The following is a 20,009-nucleotide window of genomic DNA, read 5'->3' as shown; positions in this document are numbered from 1 at the left end:
GTACAACAGTGTCATGTGGCAATGTCATTTGGCAAGAGTTTAACTCCACTCCTGTCCACTATTCTCAGGTGGAATTAACGGGGAAGAGGCTCTCTGCCAAAGAGCAGATCCTGCCCAGGTGTCTAGGCTCCTCACTTGGACCAGCTGCTCAGAGCTGGGCCAGGCTGCCACAAAGTAATGAACACCAAAACCACACAGTCCTTTTGCTCACATGCCACATCCTAAAAGGTAACTGAAAAGAGCCAGGCCTCATCCAGGATCCCAAAGTGGGCAGCTACTGCACACCAGCCTAAGAAACTACCTGGTGACAACCTCCTCACCTAGGCCAGGGTATTTAAATTTAAAGTCCAAATTTACTTGTCAGATGGCTTGGATTTTATTATAGTGAGGACTATTGCCTGTTAGCAAGAAGCCTCTTCAGCACGTTCTCCTGTGAAAGCCATGACTAGCAGTCTTGCTTATGGGATAAAATTTCTTTCAAAACATATAATTAACAATATCACTTGCATCAACTACATACCCAGACTACTTACATCAAGTAAAACAACTTGGCGTGAGCCAAATGCTTTCTCTCACAGTACATGAATAGACTTAAGTTTTATTTTTGAACAAATTTTCCTATTGAAGTAATATTAATAAAAGTATTTTTAAATGTTAATTAAGACTTAAAAATCTGTAATTTGCAGAGATTCATAATTTGTAAGGATCAAGATTTCAGTATTAGTGTTCTACTTAGTTCTGAACTTTGAGAACGTAGACTCATCTGCCCACTCCCTCACTGCACGTGGAAGAGCAGCAAAGGCAAGGCTGCCGCTTTCCCTCATCAAGTCAGTGAGCGGCCACCAGGACCCTCCCTGAGAGCTCTGCAAGGCAGGGACACATCTGTTCTACTCACTCTTATATACTTGGAACACACAAAACCACTCACTACATATTGTTTAGCAGAGATTGCACTAACATTACCTTGTTTTCCGAGTTTTTTGCTTGTGCAGTTGATGAATAAAGAATAAAGCAATTATTACTACAAAAGACGATGTCCTTCTCCATTCTCTTGGTGCTATCTCGAGAATCCTGAAAAGTAGAGAGAAATGTGTGTGTGTGTGTGGGGGGGGGGGGCGTCTCAACAAGTCGAAACTTAATAAAATCCTCTTAATAAAAAGAGGACATAGGGCTGGGGCATAACTCAGTGGTAGAGCGCTCGCCTCACATGTGAGAGGTAGTGGCTTAGATCCTCAGCACCACATAAAAATAAAGTTGTTGTGTCCATCTACAACTAAAAATATATATATAAAAGAGGCTCTACATGTTGACTGTGATTTTTACATTATGTTAAAAAGTTTCTTGATCTTAAAAATAAGGTGACCATCTCCCAATCTTTAGCATATAATTATATTCTCCTAGAAATGTGCAAACTATATCGTCCCTATTTCACTATCCAGAACTGTGGTCCTTATCACAAACAACTTGGCAGTTTGCTGGAGCTGCCTGGCTTGAAGCCCTGAGGACAACATACTCATGTCACCCCAGGAACATGTCCCACCGTACAGTGGGACTGGGCCCCTCCCAGGTGGAAGAGCAGTCAGTGCCACTGACACCTCCAGGGGTGGGGGTTGGGGGTGGAGACAGAAGGCACAGTACCTTGTTCATGAAGGCCACGTCTTTGAAAGATTTCCGCACACCACTTCCAAGGATAACCACTTTGCAGTGACAGCACCACTGTGGTCTGAGTGCTGTGCTTTCTGCAATACCATGACCAGAGTCTTTATATCCAGACAGACCTAGAGGAAACCAACTTTTGTTAGTAATTAAAACTGACCGGTGACATAAGGCATCAGATTACTCTGTACTGACCTTGGATCAACTTACTTTATATTCTTTGATAAAAAATAATGTGACTGGTGTACAAATAAACACGTTTATTCTCAAACAACTGGGGAAACAATGATAGCATGAAACAATAACAAAACTAAGTCACCAAGATATATTAGTATTCAATCAAGGCACTCAGTGAGTGGAGGAGGAAGAGAGATTTCTGTTGTTTGAGGTTAAGGTGCCACTAAAACATTTCATGAACAATAAAGAGAAATGTGCAGAGGAAATTTAAATAAGCATGACTTGGAGCATCAGAAAGAAAGAAAGCAAAGACCCAAGACCAAGTTAAAATATAAGTTCAGGATTTGGAGTCTATTCAGAACATCTCTGGGATGGGGGAGGTGGATGGGAGATGACAGAAAGAACCAGGAAAAACACAGGTGACAGAAGCAGCTCCCAGCTAAGAGTTCCAAACTGCAGCATGGATGCTCTCAAAAAGACTTTAAAGATGAGAACTGAGGAGCTACTAGATTCTAGAAGGGTAACGACAGAAAAAAGATCCCAAGGAAACTGGCGAGCAGGGAGACATGACAAAGTAGGCTGGTCCCAGCATGGCCTGAGGCAGGAGTGTGGTTTTTCAGTGATGGGCAGGGATGTCCCTCTGGGAAGAGGGTGACCCTGCAAGGGCAGTGTAGATGCAGACAAGGGGAAGAGAGAAGGAAGAGGAGAAGACAAGCAACACACGTCAGACCGGCAGCCTTATCAGCACCACTTGGAGAAGGCCGTCAGTGGCACAGGTTTCAGGGACATGAAGAACAGAAGCTGCTTGAGGGTGAGCAAGTCAGAGGCTTCTTCCAACAGCCTGCAGACAGCTACACTCAACACTCCCTGGTTGACAGCAAGACACCACACACCACAGCACAAGTGGCTGCACCACACTACAGAAAACAGACCGCCCAGCAAGGCTAATTAACCAAGGACTCACACCAGCACGGTGCCTGTTACTTGTTGAAAATTAAATTGAGACTTTAAAAAGAATAAGCTTAATTTTGAGTCAAGAATGGATTTGGGATTAACAAAAAGCTCACTAGCTCACCATTGCTTGTTGGAGGAAATGGTACATTAGGCTGCTTCAGCCGGTAAGAGCTGGCTAATCTGGGAGGGTGTGCAGATCCTGGTGGAGGCCCACGAAGAAGTAAATGCTGTCGATACTCCAAACCTGGGTTTATTCTGTGGCTATTGACCAAACCCATGGATGGAACATCTGGAGCATTACTAACCTCATAGCTGTTAGGAATTCGGACGTGAAGAAGGTCGGAAAACGCAGCCACAACACTGCTAATGTTCTAAAACAAAACGCAAAGCCTGTGTTAGTCACCCAGAAGGCCACAGCGCACCACCACTCTGAAGAGAAACACACTTAGGGTGGATGCTGTCTGCCTGGTGCGTAAAGGGCAAGGAAATCCAACAATTTTTATTTAGACTTGAGAGTCTTGGGGAGGTGATGGGACACGTTTTAATGGACCAATATACAAGTGAAGTCTTCATCAACAGAGACCCTCAGGAGGAGATTTCAACTAATACGAGCAACTTCGGAGCACATTAAGCCATTTAGCTCTCTTAATACCTGAAAGGTATAAAGACCTGAGCATAAGGGATAAGCTGACCTTTTTCAAAAGTTTTCAGAGCAAGCTCACATCACAGGGTGACCAGTCAGCTCTGGCCAAAAGTGTGAAACAGTCCACAAGAATGCTATTCTATTAACGACCAAAATATTGTGATACAGCATTATGAGCTTGGTCTCCAATAAAATGTCTCTGCAGAATTCAGTTTATAAAGATTTAAAAATCCTCAGCAACTCACTAGTATTTGACATAGCAGCTGCTACCTAAAAAAGACTTTTCTACTACTTCTGCAAGACTTTTATTGCTGATAACATTCTTTATTGATGGTTAATTTTCTGCAGCCTTAAGTTTTGAAAAGGTGCCTCTCTAAATGTACATATCTTTTAATAGGAACATGTGGACTCCAACATCCCTTTCTGCCTTGACTTTGGTTAAGATCAATCTCCTGCTAATGCCAGTGCTCAAAAGCAGCCTAGAGGTCTAAATGCCCATTCACCCTACCCTCAACTTTATCTTTTGTTCTCGGTGCCTGCAATTTATGTCAGCCACCAATATCTTCAATAATCGGACATACTTCATGGCATTAAGAAGTCATTTCATCTTTACCTCAGCAGCTGTAGGATGCAGGGTAATTGCTACAGATATGAGACCGGATCTGGGACCATTTGGGGATGAACCAAAAGGTGATGTAAAAAATAAAGTGCCTGGCTCAGTTTTGATGTCATTCCTTCTTGATTCTGAACCTTGAAAGGAGTGGAGGTAGGGGAGAGAAAGACACGTTAATGACTCTTCAAGGTCAAAATATGATAATAGTAAACCAGCGGGAAATGAAGAGGTAATGAGGCTAAGTGGTCTTACTTTTCACAGTTGTGCTAGGAAGAATCGGAATGATGGGGGATGGCACTGGCTCTGGAGGCTCCTCCTTGACCAGTGACAGATCTGGATACCTGCTCACTTCCACTCCAACCACACTCTCAGGAGAGGACGAGGGAACGAAGCTCTCAGGAGTGTCCCGATCACCACAGTGATCCTGTATCCTGGAAGAGGAGCACACACACATCATAGCATGCAAACCCACCACAGGGCCTTCTCAAACCAACTCCATGTATCCCACAACAAGGATGCTCTCTGAGTGATCAATGGCAATAACATAAGCAGCAAATCAATCATCTCAAGGTCAAACAAGGACTCTCTTGGGAAAAATATAAACAGGTTTAGCTATGAAATAGTGTAAACAGCTGTGTTTCCTTCTGACCAAAGCTTCAGTATCAAAGTTTAAAGACTTGCCAAAGAGGAAGATGAATACTAACACCTCTGCAAAACTCCAGGTCACTGAGACTAAGGAAGCCTCCTGTTACTTGAACAGGAAGGAGCAGTCCATGCACACATTCAGTATCACAGCTGCAAGCCAACAGCCAGTGGCTGTGAAAACAGCCATCTGGCTGCTGTTGCTTACCGTGGCAAGAGGGGAGAAAACCTGGGTGCTGTGGCTTCACAGATACTTCTTTTTCTTAACTGACAAAGTAAGGTGAAAAAAGAAGAAAGTGGTCCCTCCTGTCTAGTCTAGGACCTGGGTCCACCAGGGAAATGGTGAAGTCCCAGACTAACAGCTGCAGACTATTCCTGGGACTGCTGTCTGTCTCCCACGCCTCCCGCTCATGCTGATGGAGACCTGAGAAAGGCTTCTGGACAGCGTCCTATGAAGTCCAGGGTTGGAGCAGACACTGTGCTGGGTCACCAAACACCATGCCCAGCAAGCCGCTGTTCACAGCCCCTGAAAAGAGCAATGATGCCTACTCTCGGCAGTGAGGTACAAGAGAAAGAAGACCTGGACTCTGAACCGACAAGTTGCTCTTTTCTTTGGTCCAGTTTTCTCATTAGTAAAGTAAGAGACTAAGACAGTGGATGTCTCATCAAATAGAAGTTATTATGCCAGATTTTCCAAGGAAAAGATAAAAACTTGAAGTATATCTCAACTCCTTGGAACTAACCAGTTGGGTGCTGATTAACTACAATGGGAACCTGATTCTCCCCAATCACAATCCTGGAGCCAAAGAATTAACACAAACTGGTGACAAGCTCTCTGCACAGCAGCACTCTAGTATCTGCAGGTGCTTATCTTTCCTTCAGACATCCATGAGCATCAGTGCACCCAGCACATGACCCTCACAGCCTGCGGACGACGGTGATCTTTGAAATCCTTCCCATGAAGGTCTTTCATTGCTTTAATGTCTGTTCAATTATCATTTGTTGAATTCTCTAAATTATGCTAGATTTTAAAAATACATAATATATCTGGTAGTAACAATGTTTTATAAAATTAATAAGCTCAAGAATATTATTCAAATTTTACCCGTCCAATGTTTTTATATACTATTTCTTTACACATTATGCTAAATACATAAGAAAAAAATTCACTTGTACCTTAATTCTTCCTGATTATTGTGAGGTGGTGTTGGGAGAGATGCTGGAACATCGACTGTCTTTGGGCCTTGAGCAAGAGCTCTGGCCAGCAAGTCGTCCTGGGGCCGGAAGGGCAGTGGAAACGGCTTCGGTCCTAGAGCTTTGGTAACTGCAAAAGCCAATATATAAAACCATAAGTACATCTAGTGAAAGTTGATAAGCAGACAGCACTGGACAGTACTACTGTCACTGTACCAGACACAGCTGGTAAAGGTTCACTTATCATAGGTATAAAACGTTGAGGCACAATCGTACCTTCATGGCTCACCAACACTCCAGCTTTTCCAGCAAGTTCTTCAGTTGTTGCAAAACCATTTGCCATCTTCTGACAAGCCATAGGAGGTGGTGTAGGAGGAAGAGAGGCAGGGGGTGTTGGAGGATTACTTAAATTATTCTGCTGCAGGAGACCAAAAAATTTTAAATTATATGCTACTGAGCAAATATGCAACGAGCTTGCTAATACCTAGTTCTGTGAATTTTTAGCAAATAGAAGTAAGGCTACAAAAATGTACTCAAGTTGCATCTTCATTTCCAAATGCACACCAGGAAGAAAAATACACATATAAAGCTAGAAGGGGTTTTGCAAAACTACCACTTATGATTTTGTGGATACATTATGATCCATTTGCTTATTGGACCTGGAGCTTGAGTACTTAGCAATGAAGAAGCAAGTTTCCATTAGGTCTGAGACTATTGTATGCTACTCCTTTTCAGATTTCATGGTTATAACAATTAGTAAAAGACAGCTTTAAAACTCTAATAATAAATTGTAATAAGTTCTAAAAATTTATTTTATTAAATTCTCATAAAGATATGCCCTAGTTCTATGAAAAACTGAAGAATTTGTAATCCTAAACTTTAATTGCAACTTAAGATCTGATTGTTCAAGATCTTGTAAAAGAAAAGGCAAAAGGAGTAACAAAGTGCTATAAGGACCAAATATATTAACAGGTTTTTCAAACATCTCTCCCAGTTTAATATTTTCCACCAACTTGCCACTTATTGTTTATCATCTCAAGGAATGTTGGAATCTACCATAATGCCATGCAAATCAAAAGTAGAGTGGAATTATAAATCTTGCAAAGATATGGGATTTCATTAAGTTCATGAAGTAATGGTGATAAACATCTTGCACTGAGAGGGTTTGTAACTGAAGAACAGCCCACATGGACAGAAGAGGGAGCATGAGAGAAGTTTTCAAATATTAAAGTCAGAAGAGAAGACCTCAGGAAAATACTCTCAAACACTTTGCAAAAATGATCTTTTTAAATAAGTCAGATGTGAATTGAAGGTGTGTGTGAGATGCCATTATGAAACTGTTAGAAAAGTAATACCAAAAGATAAACTGATTTGGTTTTATAGTATTTTAATAGCCTAGCAACTAGTGTCAAAATTATCAGATAAAATGTATTTAGAACTTTTTAATTTCATTTTTCAAGGTAAAAGGCTAACTTTTTTTTTTTCCTTTTATTAAGTACTAGGGATTGAAACCATAGGTGCTTTACCACTGAGCTATATCCCCAATCCTTTTTATTTTTGAGACAGGGCCTTACTAAGTGCTTGGGTCTCACTAAGCTGCTGAGGCTGGCCTTGAATTTGTGATTCTCCCGCCTCAGCCTCCTGAGTTGCTGGCATTGCAGGTGTGTACCACCAAACCTGACCTTAACCACTTTTTAAAAATCCCAGTATTTACTAGGAATTTGAATTCATTTTATAATATAATAAAGGTTATAAGGAACCTGTATTTCCCTTACCATGGAAACTTTTAAAATTTGTATTCTTACCTACTGAAAATATCTTTTTGGGGGGGCTGGGGGTGGGAAGGAATCTGGTTCATTCAAAGCTGGCCCCAAAGACGACCAAGGAGTTAGCTCCAAGAGCTCTAACTTCAGGGGATTCAGAGGACTCCTATGGGAAGGTATAGGAGGCAGTGAGCCCTGGAGAAACTTTCAAGTATTCGTGTGAGAACTACCTCACCAGGCAAAATTCTTATCTGTTGGCTGTTTTTTAGATGTAAACTAGGTGCAAAACCAAGACACACTCCACCAACTGTGATAAGGCATCCAAAGATGAAGCAAGGCAACACCCTGGTGAAGAAACATACCTTGTAGATCAACTGAGAATAGTAGTCCGAAACCCCTTCAAGGGTGGCACTGCCAAAAGTTCCTAGAAGTCGATTCCCACTATTAAATTGGCCACTGCCATAAGGAAGAAAGTGCGCAAAGTTCACTCCAATGATCGGTTCCATTAGAGGGAGCAGAGAGAGCTGCTATTAAAAAACACATTTAAGAGTAATGTACATGATAAGCAAAACTGAGTGTTCCTCAACTTCCTAAGACCCGAAGCAATTTAGGCAAATAAGACGTGAGAAAAATGAGACTTAAAATTTTGAAGTATCAAAATGTTGGAGAGAGAAATAATGAGCTCCAAAATAAGCTCTGTTCTCATTTGTCCTAAAAGGATGTTACCAAGGTGTCTCAAGAAATACAGGTTCCTCCCCTTTGCTCGGCAAGAAATCAGGCCTGAGCTGAGGCTAGGCACCACCAGCAGCAGTCAGGAGCCATCTCCCTGCTCTGTAACCACCACAGATGCGGAAGAGTAGAGTTTAGATGAGCAGAGTCCTGTGGCTGCAGTCACAAGAAGTGAGGATAGTTTTTCCTGGTGCCAAGGCTGCTCCTGACCATCGCTTAACTGATCTGTCTACTGTGCTGTGAATTTCAGGGGCCAAGACGATAAGGTGCAATATTGCTTGGAAAGAGGAAATCTACTGGGTTTCTAGTCCAGATGTCCTTTATCCTTGTAGCTCTCTACTTTAATTTGGAAATCATCAAAATAAAGAGAAAGCTGGATTTCACAGGCTGAAAAGCACTTGCGCTCTCACTTCCTACAGGTTTTAAGGTGGCTGCTCTGAAAGACTCACCTGTTTCAGATGGGTGAAGGAGTCAGAGTTGGAGTACATGGTCTGCTTCTCCTCTTCATCCTTTTTCCTTTTCTTTGAGCGAGGTGCTGCCTTCTCCCCAGTCCTCTGAGTCCGTTTGCTTCGCTGTTTCTTGATTTCACTTCCTCCATCTGTTTTTGGCAACTGATTGTTGCCACATCCAAAATCACCTTGCATTTGAGCCCCCAAAGTTTGCTAATGTAATTGGAAAGTTAAAAGTAAGTGAACTATCAACACGTTTGAGTCTTAGTTTATGCCCAACCTGTTCAAATCTATGGATCTTATTCCTAACACAGTACCAAAATCTAGGGAGGGAAGACATATAGTGGTGCCAAAGGTTTTGACTATTTTCTGAAAATATCATTCCCTCTTTTTCAGGCATTATTCTCAAAGGTGAAAACAACCAGTTGCAGAGCTTGATGTCATATTTGCAATTAAGCTCTTCTTACAAATGAAAAACAAAAGCAAATCCAATGTTGATAACTTCAAATAAGTAGAATACTGACAGTGAGAAAACCACAATGAAACACTGTCGACATGTAAGATTATAGCTGTACAATATTAATTAGTGATGACAACATGGTTTCCAGAGTGGGTGATCCCTGAGCATTTGAGGACATTAACAGGGTTACAAGAGCCATCTTCCACATTTTAAAGAGGTTAATGGAAATTACATGCTTATTTAAAATCCAGGCACATTTATCTCCTTTCTTCAGTTAGATGAGCTCAGTGTGGTAACCAGCAGAAAGACATGTTATGCATGAAACTGCAAGCCATGTCTTTTTTTTTTTTTAAAAAAAAGTAAACAAAATATTACTTATTATTGTTTATAGGTTAAGTAAAAACACAGATTCCATGGAGATAGAAACAACAAAATATACAGTGGGTCTTTAGAGTTAAAAGGTTGCAGAACCATATTGAAAATGATAAGCCATTGGAATCCGGGATACGTATAATTTAAAACAAAACAAAACAAAACAAAAAGTAGTAGTTTTCATGATTCACACTTACCAATCCTTCCACTGGGTTCTGTGTGTCTACCAGTTTGTTATCCTTTGCACTGTTGTCTTCTGAACAGAAACTGCTCTCTGATCTCTGACTTAAAAGGGAAGAAGATTTTTTATTTTTCAACAAGTGTTTTAGAAGTTCATTCCCTGACTCTCCTTTGGTAACATGGACTCCAGCCAAATGGGGAGGACTCTGCACCAAGGAGACAGGACCAGCTGCAGTGCCTGCTTCCTTGCTACCAGTTTGCTCCTCCAATTTAGTGTCCTCTTGACCCGGGCATGGCTCTGATTCAGCTTTTTCCAGTTTCACTTCTTCACTTTTGGCAGGGGTTTCTATGGAGAGCTCATCCACCTCTGAATTTGCATAAGTCTGTGGTTTTGGAGCTCCTTGTGAGAAATCATTACTGGGAAGTCTGTTTTCCAACTCTGCACATGGCTGGGCTGCTGCCACACTGGCAGGTGAAGGGCCACCTGGCTGCCCTGTCTCCTCTCCCTGCTGAGGACGCTCACCAGGTGTACTTGCCGAGGGAGTGGAGGCAGTTTCTGAGATGCCTGGTGTTGGGGGAGCAGTCGTATCTGAGTGAGGAGTTGATGGTGCTTTGGTGGATTCTGCATCATCATCTTTCTTCTTCTTCCTTGTTCTGCGCTTCTTCCCTTTTTCTTCTGGGATTATATCAGAGTACAACTGAATGAGAGACTGAGTTGATCCCGGATAACTCTGTCCATGGGTTATGGTAGGGTCTGGGCCACAGGGGAGGCCGCTGTTTGCTACTGGAGGTGTTACTGGTAAAGCAGGGGTGAATGGGGGCCTCAATGGGGACTGCTGCAAGGTGGTTCCAGAAAGACTTCCATGCCCCTGCTTAACAGAATGGAAGCTGGGGCTTCCACTAGGAACAGACGGTGAATCAGGAACAAATGAGGGAGGTACCACCTGTCTCCGTTCATTGGTTTGAGTAAAATTTTGGGTGGGGGGTGAATTAACAGATCTGTGTTGTACATTCTGCTGCTGTAAAACCTGCCCCATCTGCTGTTGGTGTTGTGGAGACTGCTGAAGGGGTCGTGGAGGCTGCATAAAATCGCAAGGACGGTCGGAACCATAGAATGGAACCTGGTTCACAGATGTCCTGCAGGCCAGCTCAGAGCCCATCAGGCCATGCTGCTCCATTTCCATCCTCTGCTGCAAAGCTCTCTGTCTGTCTACTTCTTGCATCAACTGGATTCTTTGTCTTTCCTGCTGTTCTCGTAAACGTTCCTTCCGCTCCCGTTCTTGAAAACTTTCACTGAAAGGGTTGTTATCATCAAATTCGACTCGTGGTGGTGGCCCACTCTGTGGGTTTGCATTGGACACTGTACCTGGGGCTGATGTGCAAGGTTTCATTGGTATTTGGGCAATTGGGGGCTGAATCCGAGGAGGATTAAGGGGCAGGTGAGCAGGAGCATTGGTAGGTTGCCAGCCAGGTAAACTGGGCATTCGAGCAGGGCTAGCGTGGCCAGGGATGACCGCTGTGTGCTGCTGGTGCTGCAGCTGCTGCGGCACTATGGGGAAGTTAGGTTGGCTCATGGTGGGTGGAGTGGCGCCTGGAACCAGGGGTGGTTGGGGCTGGACACCAGGCATTAGGATGGGGGGTCCCAGTGCACACTGCTGCTGCTGCTGCTGTTTGATCCGATAATCTTCAATCAACTCAGCATGCTCTTTCTGTTGTTTACGAATCTGAAATAAGTATTAAGTAAGTTATATATCATTTAAGCTACCCATTGAAAAGATAAAACAATGCACACAGTTATACAGGAAGCAGCTAATTTATAAGGCCTTAGAAATTACACAAATATATAAGGTCAGAATAACTGAGATTTAACTCGAATTTAAATTTTTAAAACATTTTTTTTAGTTGTAGTTGGACATAATACTTTTAATTTATTTATTTTTATGTGGTGCTGAGGATCAAACTCAGTGCCTTTCATGTGCTAGGCGAGTGCTCTACCACTGAGCCACAACCCCAGCACCTCAAATTTTAACTTTTTAAACATTAAAATTTTGCTTCTTAAATATGCAAAATAGTACATTTTAAACAAAATGAACTACTAGCATGTATGCCACGATCCTCCCTGAGATGTAGGAAGACTGTAGGCATGCCCTAGCTCTCTCCTTTTACCTCGACCCTTGAATGCAAAATAGGTCATCAATACGTCTATTATAATATGAAAATTCAGACAGGGTTCTTGCAATTGCCATGTTTGCTCACCAGAAATGCAGCCTCAACCTGCGCACCAATGTTCCCGTCTGTATGTGAAGGGCACAGGCCTCGTTAAGTTGGACTAAGTGATCTTCCTTGAGTGGACTGCTCAAGGCAGTCACTCAATGAAAGAGACCATGCTAGCTCTTTGTACATAAAACAAAATTTTAAAAAAACCTCCAAACAATACCCTATCCAAAAACTAGATTTATAACATTCTTTGTATTTGATGGATACCATACTCAAAATCATAATTTTTGAAACCTATACAAGCTCTGAGATAATATTGTCAATTGTTTCTAATCAGGCTCTAAGTAATGACTAATGTCAATTCAATCATTCCAAAAATGTTTGTGCCTCAATGCGCCAAGTACTAGGACAAAATATCAGTCAAATAGTAGTCCATCTTTCTGTGGACCTTGACATGAGGAAGGTAGGGAAAGAAGGAATGCAAAATATTGTTATGTATCTTTCAAAATCACTTGATTTTCAATAAATATTATACTGATTGATATACTGAACAAGGCTGAACAGGATGAGATGCCAGGGTGCTTTCCAAGTGCCCCTAACAGTCGTTTTTCAACTTTCAATTTCTTATGTTTCCCAGCCAGACCAACGTCTTCTATAAGTAAGGGTGTTTGGTCTTTTCTTTAGTAGCTGTGTGACTTCTCATTTCTTGTCCTTGTCTTTTCTACCCAGTTTACCAGTGAGAACTGAGGCACTGCACTGCACTGATGGCAGAGGTACACAGCACCTGAAATAGCATCTACCCTAGGATGATTTCTATGCACATAAACACATGTCTTTCCTCTGGCATTTCTGACTACTTTTAAAAACTTTACTATCAACCACCTTTGTTACCTTTGTTTCTGAGATCAGGCTGGGTCATAGGCAACTATGTTGTAACAATGTGTCTCACTTTTCAAATTAAGTGCAGTATTAACTTCTATAGAGGATCTGATCTATGGGGATATGTGCAAAAACTAGGCCCTTGACAAAAACATCTCATACAGATACAGCAAAGTCAGTAAAAGTGCTAAATATACTTAATTATGAAATTATCTACTTTTAAAAGAACATTTACCCACACTAAATATTTAAGTTTAAAATGTAAAAAGATAAGAAGCTTCATTTTATAATGGTTCTAGTTTTAAACTATAGCAATATTATAATCACCTGCCACTGGTATGTTATTTTGGTAGCTATGGCTTGCAGGGGAGACTGGAGTCCAAAGCCATAAAAAAAAATAGTTAGCTACCTGCAACACATCACCGGAAACTGGACTGACTCAGCAGTTCTCGTCAGGAAAATGTGCCAGTATTATTTCCAGAAGTAGAAAACAGGGCTGAACGTGATGAGATGCAGGGTATTTCCCAAGTGCTCCTAACACAGCAGCATTCCAACTCTGCTGAGTCAGTATACTCTGCCCCCTTCTAGCACTAACACACCTGGCTTTCTTTAAAATTGTAATGTAAACATTATGATTGACAAATTAGAGGCAGAGTTTAATCTTTGATGTATAAATCTAAGAACTTTAACACATATGGAATTAATATCACCATCATCACAATCAAGACAGAGACGCAATCCATGACTCCTGAAAACTCCATTATGCCACTTATTTATATCATATACTCTTCCATCCCTCACCCATGGCCATCGTTCGGCTATTATTCATCTTTATAATTCTATAATTTCAAGAAAGTAATGCAATTAGAACCAGTACATAAACCTTTTTGGATTTCCTCAGCATAATGCTCTTGAGATTCAAGTTGACTGCATCTATCAGAAGCTCAACTGTTAACATTGTGTGGATTCCACTGTATGGGGTACCACACTTTAACCTTTCATCTTTGGGGTGGGGGTCATTTTTTTGAGATGTGGGTCTTTCTATGTTGCCCACACTGGTCTTGAACTCACAGGCTCAAGAGATGCTCCTACCTCAGCCACCTGAGTGGTGGGAGCTAAACAGGTACCAATGTGACCAGCCAATCATTCCAGTTTTCAATGAATATAAATATTCATGTAGAGGTTTTTGCGCAAACCTAAGGGTGTTTTTCTTTTTTGGGGGGGGGGGCTTGGGTAAATACCTAGGTGTGTGCTCTAAAATCACTGTGAATACTTTGTTTTAAAAAGAATTTTCCTTTTCAGTATAATTATTCAGCTTTAATATCTTAAGAAATTTCTGGTGTATAATGCAAGATAAGAGCAAAAAGGATTCATTTTTCAAAACTGAGTCATTTACATAAGATATACCAATGTATTTTAAAACCAAAACACTAAGAAAAAAATAATTTAAAAAGCATAAGGAACCACCAGAACAATTCAAATGTTGTATCTGAAGTTCCACTGGAAACCAAGGAATCCAAGGTAGTAAAAAAAAAGGTCAACGCCTACAGAAAGCATACTTCTCATCCCTAATTCTGCTTCCATCTAGAATCTCCCTGTGAACCATGTTCTCAAAAAAGTCACATGCTGTAGCCAGGAATAGGGCATAGCTTGTGATCCCAGAAACTGAGAAGTCAAGGCAGGAGGATCCCAAGTTCAAGGCCAGCCTCAGCAACTTATCATAAACCTGTCTCAGAATAAAAATAAAGAAAGGCTGCAGGTATAGCTCAGTAGTAAAGCACCCTTGAGTTAAATATCCACGAACAACCCCACCAAACACACACACCAAAGACTCTTAGATGACACAGGAGCGTAGCGTGATTTCTTAGTGCAGAGGAAATAATGGAATTTCTTTGAAGATCCTAGGGTTGCTAAAAATATAAAAATAGTTCTTCTAAATCAGAACTATGAAAACTGATCTCTCCATGGCAGTTAGTACCTATGTGCTCGGATGGCCACTCTCAGGAGAGGACTGGGGTTGTTATGGCTGTGGTTAATAAGCAGTGCCCAGGCAATGTACTTACACATGACATTTAATACCAACCAGGACCCTGCGCTCCCAGTGAGCCACACATCACACATCACTCTGGAGCTGAGGGCTTCCATCCAACAACCTATCTGTTACCTGCTCCAGCTGCTTCTGAACCATGCTTTGCTGCTCAGTAACGTGCTTGAGCTGCTCTGCATCCTCTTCTGGGAATTCTCGCCCTGCCTTCTTGGCAGTGCGCTGTTTAGCTGAAAGGGCCTTCTTAGATTTTCTATGTGCACCAATTTGTTCTTCAAGATACTTCTGCTGCATCTGAAGAAGCTGCTGGGTCTCCTGAAGCCATTCTTCATACTGTTTACGTTGTGAGTCATCTGAGGGAAAAATAAAAAATTCATCTGTGTTTATTTTCTAAAGGGCCCGAGATTATCATCAAGAGTTACACAAATCTATTTTGTAAGGAAATACAGTTTCATCATAATCATTTAATAGAAAATTTGAAAACAGGATTCTAAATATTAGACTATTATGTAATTATAAAGTAGAAGAGTTTAGAAAAACATTTAATGAAGGAAACCAGAAAATACATACTTAGGACACTGGTTAAGTTAATACTTATAAATACTACAAAACATAATCGTAGAAATGAAATGCTTTCTACCTACAAGACTATCAAATGATCTAACCCAAAAGTCAAACAATAAGTTATATGTTTATGAATTCAACTTTACCAATTTTGAAGAGACAAAGTAAGTCTGTCCTATTAAGGTCTAGAGAATGAACCAGGTAATCATTTCCCATTGAATTTCCCTTAATTTATAAAGCTTGCCCTCTTCCTTACTAGTGAAAAAAATAAACAAAACTGGGGTGGCGGGGGGATTCATAATATTGGATCCAATGTGAAGGACCAATGTGAAACCTACTTTTTATAAAGGACATCCATAAATTGAAAATGCTGGTAATTTGTTTTATAGATTTTGTAACTTACATCTCTATAAATAAGGGGAGGGAACAGTTAAGTAAGTAAAATCTTTTCTACTCCTAGGATTGCGGCTGTATCTCCCCAGACAGTCACTTCTCTTCCTCTTGCACCAACACTCCCCTCCTCACTTTCTAAGGGCACTTTACTCCATTGATGCCAACCCCACCCCACCCCCAAAAAAGTGTAGGGGGTCATCTCATGTAGTGAAAAATTGTGAGTATACCTCTTTGACTCACAGCAAGACAAAGAAAGAAATACAATCCTAGAAGGACATCTGAAAATAACATCAATGATAACAATATCATCATACATTAAGAATCCAACCAAAGCCAATGGGCACAATAAAGCCAGAAAAAGCCAGTTGGTTACAGTAGTTGTTTTTAATGCAAATATGTATTCAAATTATAATCATAATTAGTGCAGGGGAATTCCAAAAGGTCAAACTTTGGGTTTGTTCCTAAACCCAGAAGTTCCAGCACATGTATGAACTTGAAATCTAGTCTATAAAATTTGAAGGGCATTTTTCAAGAACAGGCTTTTTCACAAGGTTTCAGAAGTTCTGCTTCTGGTAGAATGAGACCTACCGCAAGGAAAGCCTTTCTGGTTTCTGGAACCAGGAGAGCAGAGGTGAGCAAAAATGAAAGATAATGGTGAAAAAAGTTAGCTAAACAGTCTGAAGATTTCAAAAGGTTCAGTTTGGGCAGAACTTTTAAATACTATTCTGAACCACCTTGGGACCCCTGAGGTTAACTAGAAAGGACTCAGGGGCATCCTGCTTACTTGACCTTCACACCATGCTGCAAACTAGCTTCTCTCTGAGCATACGCCCTTTGTCTTTCCCAGTTAGCATCCCTGTCACTTAGGTAGACTGTCATGAGAGCAAATGGTGTTCTAATTCTACAGACTGTAAAGTGCCCAATCTACAAATAAAAACAGCAACAACAGTTTTGAAGAGAATGGGGAAGATGACTTTTCTGTATTAAAATACGTATTTCTAATTCTTCATGCACGGTGAAAAAAAGCAACGAAAATACATGCCTTGCAGAAGACAACCCTAACAGGGAGGGATGCCTGTTAAAAAAGGAGAACCTCAGGTGAAGGCAGCACTCCTAAACTAACTCCAACTGCTCAGAACAGCACAAACACAAGTCAAACAAGCAACCCCAGAAAACATGTGACTTATTAGATTTATACTTACTGACAAAGCCTGGACCAAAATTTGGAGGATTAGGCCTAGAAATCTGATGTGTTATACTGCCATCCTAAAATAAGTAAAATTTACAAATATGTTTAATTCCACACTTCAGATAAAGGGAAAAGAAAAAACTTTATAAAAAGAAGGAAAAAAAAAAAAAGAAAGAAAAACGAAAGAAAAATAGAAAAAAAAATAAACCCTTTAATTTTCTAAAATATCTTTAGTTTTGATTTTTATAAAAATTAAGAAAAATTAGTGGGGTGATGATCTAAATTATGAAATTTTATTTTATGTCTCTGTTCTATTATATTTGCATGATTTCAGATAAAAATAATTATGTTTGAGATAAACAATTATATAAGAAATATAATATTAGCATAAATCCAATACTGCTAGTACTAGGTGAGAGATCCATAGAAAACCTCACTTCTTAATTAAGTCTACTTAATTTCTTCTATCATTGAATTGATAAACACACGTTCCACATTTTTAAACATCAGTCCATAGCACAGTTATTTACAAGAACTAATGTTCTTACATACAAATAGTAACAGAGAAATTCACTAATAGAAATGTCTTATTTTATAAATAAATATCTTGTTTCTTTGAAGGTGAGTGTTATTCTAATAATTCCTAGGCAACCACCTGATTAATAAAATGGATTTTGAAAAACTGTTTACATGATTGTCACAAGTTCTGCTAGACACAAACTGTACAAATAGTCACAATTATAAATGATACTAAGCAGCCACAATGCACAAAGTGCAATCTTTGTAACACTGCAATGAGGTTGGCATGACATTTGACAGAGCAGAAGAGAGATTAAAAAACTTGCCCCAAGTTGCAGAGTAAATTCAGAGTTGGTTTTTAAAAATTTAATCTATGCTATTTCCAATGTATCAAATGGTGTCTCCTTTTAATAAGGAAAAAAGATATAATCAACAGCATAAATAAGTGCAACTGGCAGAGTAAAAAGAAAAATTCCCAAAGGACATACAGTAGGTAGCTCTTGTTTTCCAGGTAGATACATTTAACCAAAAACAAAACAAAAAAAAAAAAACACAAAACAAACAAACAAAAAAACACCACTATAGAAATACCACATGAAAGGAGGAATTCCACTTCTCGAGAAACTACCTAACAGCAAGAATACAAAATAAATATTCATGCTTCAAGCTTATTTTAAACAGAGCATATCCTCAGAACGAAGTCATGCTAAGGAAAATATGAAACACAACCACCCATGTCAAAACAGAATGATTCTGCTCTTTTGTTGCTACTGTTTTACATTCTAAACATAATAGATTCATTCCAAAATTCGTCTTCCGGGGGCAATAAATGTATGCATGTATGTATGTAAAACCAGATGCCCTAGTCATTTGGTTTCCTGCCAGGTGACTTTCTACCCTTAAGTGTAGGCCCTTTCCAGAAATTACATTCAATGTTTTTAACCTCAACTTGTTTTCTGTTCTAAAAGCAGTTTAACCCCTCCATTTCTGCTGTACTGACAGTACAAACAGGCAGGGCCCTAGGCTACCCTCCTGTGAGGAGTGGCCTTACTGTGAGATGGGTTTGGTGGGAATCAGGACAGTGTACCCTCCAGAGTGACACATGAGCAGGGTTACCTGGGCAACAGCCTGAGGAACCAGGTTCTGTCCTTCACTGCCCTGTGCTCCAGCCACTGGTGGGCCCATGAAGGGGAACCTGTAAGAAAAAAAAAAACCCACTATGTGTCAAACGATGAGCTTCTCAAACTAAAACTTGTTTCAGGTGCCCAAGAATGTTCTTCTCCAGGGAAGGAAGAATTGTGGCAATGTGTCCCTGTCAAGAGGCCTCATAAGCTCCATTTTCTGTGTATCCAGCAGAACCTTCTCCACTTCACTATCTGTGAACCTGGGTGATTGTTACTCTAACAGCATCTGGGGATAGTTTCAGGGAGGCTGTGGAGAAAAGCCAGCTAAACTAATTCCAGAGGCTGGATTCTGATACGTGACTCTAATTTAATTGAATTCAAGCCTTTAGGCATAAAAATAGAGCAAAGATTCAGCTTTATTACATAAACTAAGGACATTTTTTTCCTTTTCTAATTTTTATTAAAAATTAATTAGCAGCTTATCTATTTATATCCTAAAACAAAAAATTTTACTCAAAAGTTCATATATTTTCAGTAGATATATTTCTGTATTTACTGAAAAAGCCATTTAACAATTGGTGACTGACCAATACAGTGAAATGTCCCTTACTCAAATTAGACTGATAAGCCTTCCACAGAAACATATGGCCTATATGAAAACATTTCCTCCAGAGTTATTGAGAGTGCTTTAACATATCAAGATACACACATAGCACAAACACATTTCAAAACACACTCTAAACACTGCGGCATTTAGGTAGTACTGAAGTTTAGAATGTGCATTTTTGATTTCTGACTCAGGGCTGTGAATCACTCACCACCCCTTCTGTGACTACAGCTTTGTCTAAAATGGTACTCAATCCAGACTTAGGTATCTGCATCCTTATGCAACTACCATACTACTCTCAAAGGGTCCATCATGTCCATTTCTGTGAAGCACTCAGGAGAACAGTAACTAAACATTGAGCACACAAGCACATGCTTAACTGGTAGAAAGATGATACTGAATGGGCATCAGATGCTGGAAGACTTCCGACTCTGAGGCTTGCATTTAAAATGTTCTGAGAAGAAATCCAAAAGTTTCACTAGAATGCCAAGCAGTCTCAAGACAAAAAGGTTAAGAACCCTTGTGATGGAGGAGCAGTGCTAATTAACACTGCTCAGCATTGAAAGTCACTAGATACCACTACCTTTACTTTGATCCCAAGAATGTTAATCATGTCCAGAGTATCCACAGGGGTGTGTGTG

General features: G+C 40.3%; 1 protein-coding gene across 2 annotated transcripts in view; it reads right to left on the bottom strand.

The window, feature by feature from the left end:
• Kmt2c (lysine methyltransferase 2C) overlaps positions 1–20,009 on the bottom strand; it is a 269,564-nt gene that overhangs the window by 13,243 nt on the left and 236,312 nt on the right. The window contains exons 41-53 of one of the 2 annotated variants that reach the window (XM_026413840.2): positions 18,754–18,832; positions 17,132–17,195; positions 15,093–15,325; positions 9,850–11,556; positions 8,821–9,033; positions 8,005–8,169; positions 6,156–6,297; positions 5,862–6,009; positions 4,296–4,474; positions 4,044–4,180; positions 2,909–3,158; positions 1,639–1,778; positions 964–1,071 (exon numbers count right to left, since the gene is read on the bottom strand). In XM_026413840.2, coding sequence (XP_026269625.2) covers positions 964–1,071; positions 1,639–1,778; positions 2,909–3,158; positions 4,044–4,180; positions 4,296–4,474; positions 5,862–6,009; positions 6,156–6,297; positions 8,005–8,169; positions 8,821–9,033; positions 9,850–11,556; positions 15,093–15,325; positions 17,132–17,195; positions 18,754–18,832 — 3,565 coding nt within the window. The remainder of the gene's footprint in view (positions 1–963; positions 1,072–1,638; positions 1,779–2,908; positions 3,159–4,043; positions 4,181–4,295; positions 4,475–5,861; positions 6,010–6,155; positions 6,298–8,004; positions 8,170–8,820; positions 9,034–9,849; positions 11,557–15,092; positions 15,326–17,131; positions 17,196–18,753; positions 18,833–20,009) is intronic. The other variant, XM_026413847.2, reaches the window with a different exon arrangement.

The sequence above is a fragment of the Urocitellus parryii genome, chromosome 3 (assembly GCF_045843805.1).
Source record: "Urocitellus parryii isolate mUroPar1 chromosome 3, mUroPar1.hap1, whole genome shotgun sequence".
Lineage (NCBI taxonomy): Eukaryota > Metazoa > Chordata > Mammalia > Rodentia > Sciuridae > Urocitellus > Urocitellus parryii.
The sequence above is the reverse complement of the archived record's forward strand: the minus strand, read 5'-3'. Positions and strand labels throughout refer to the sequence as shown.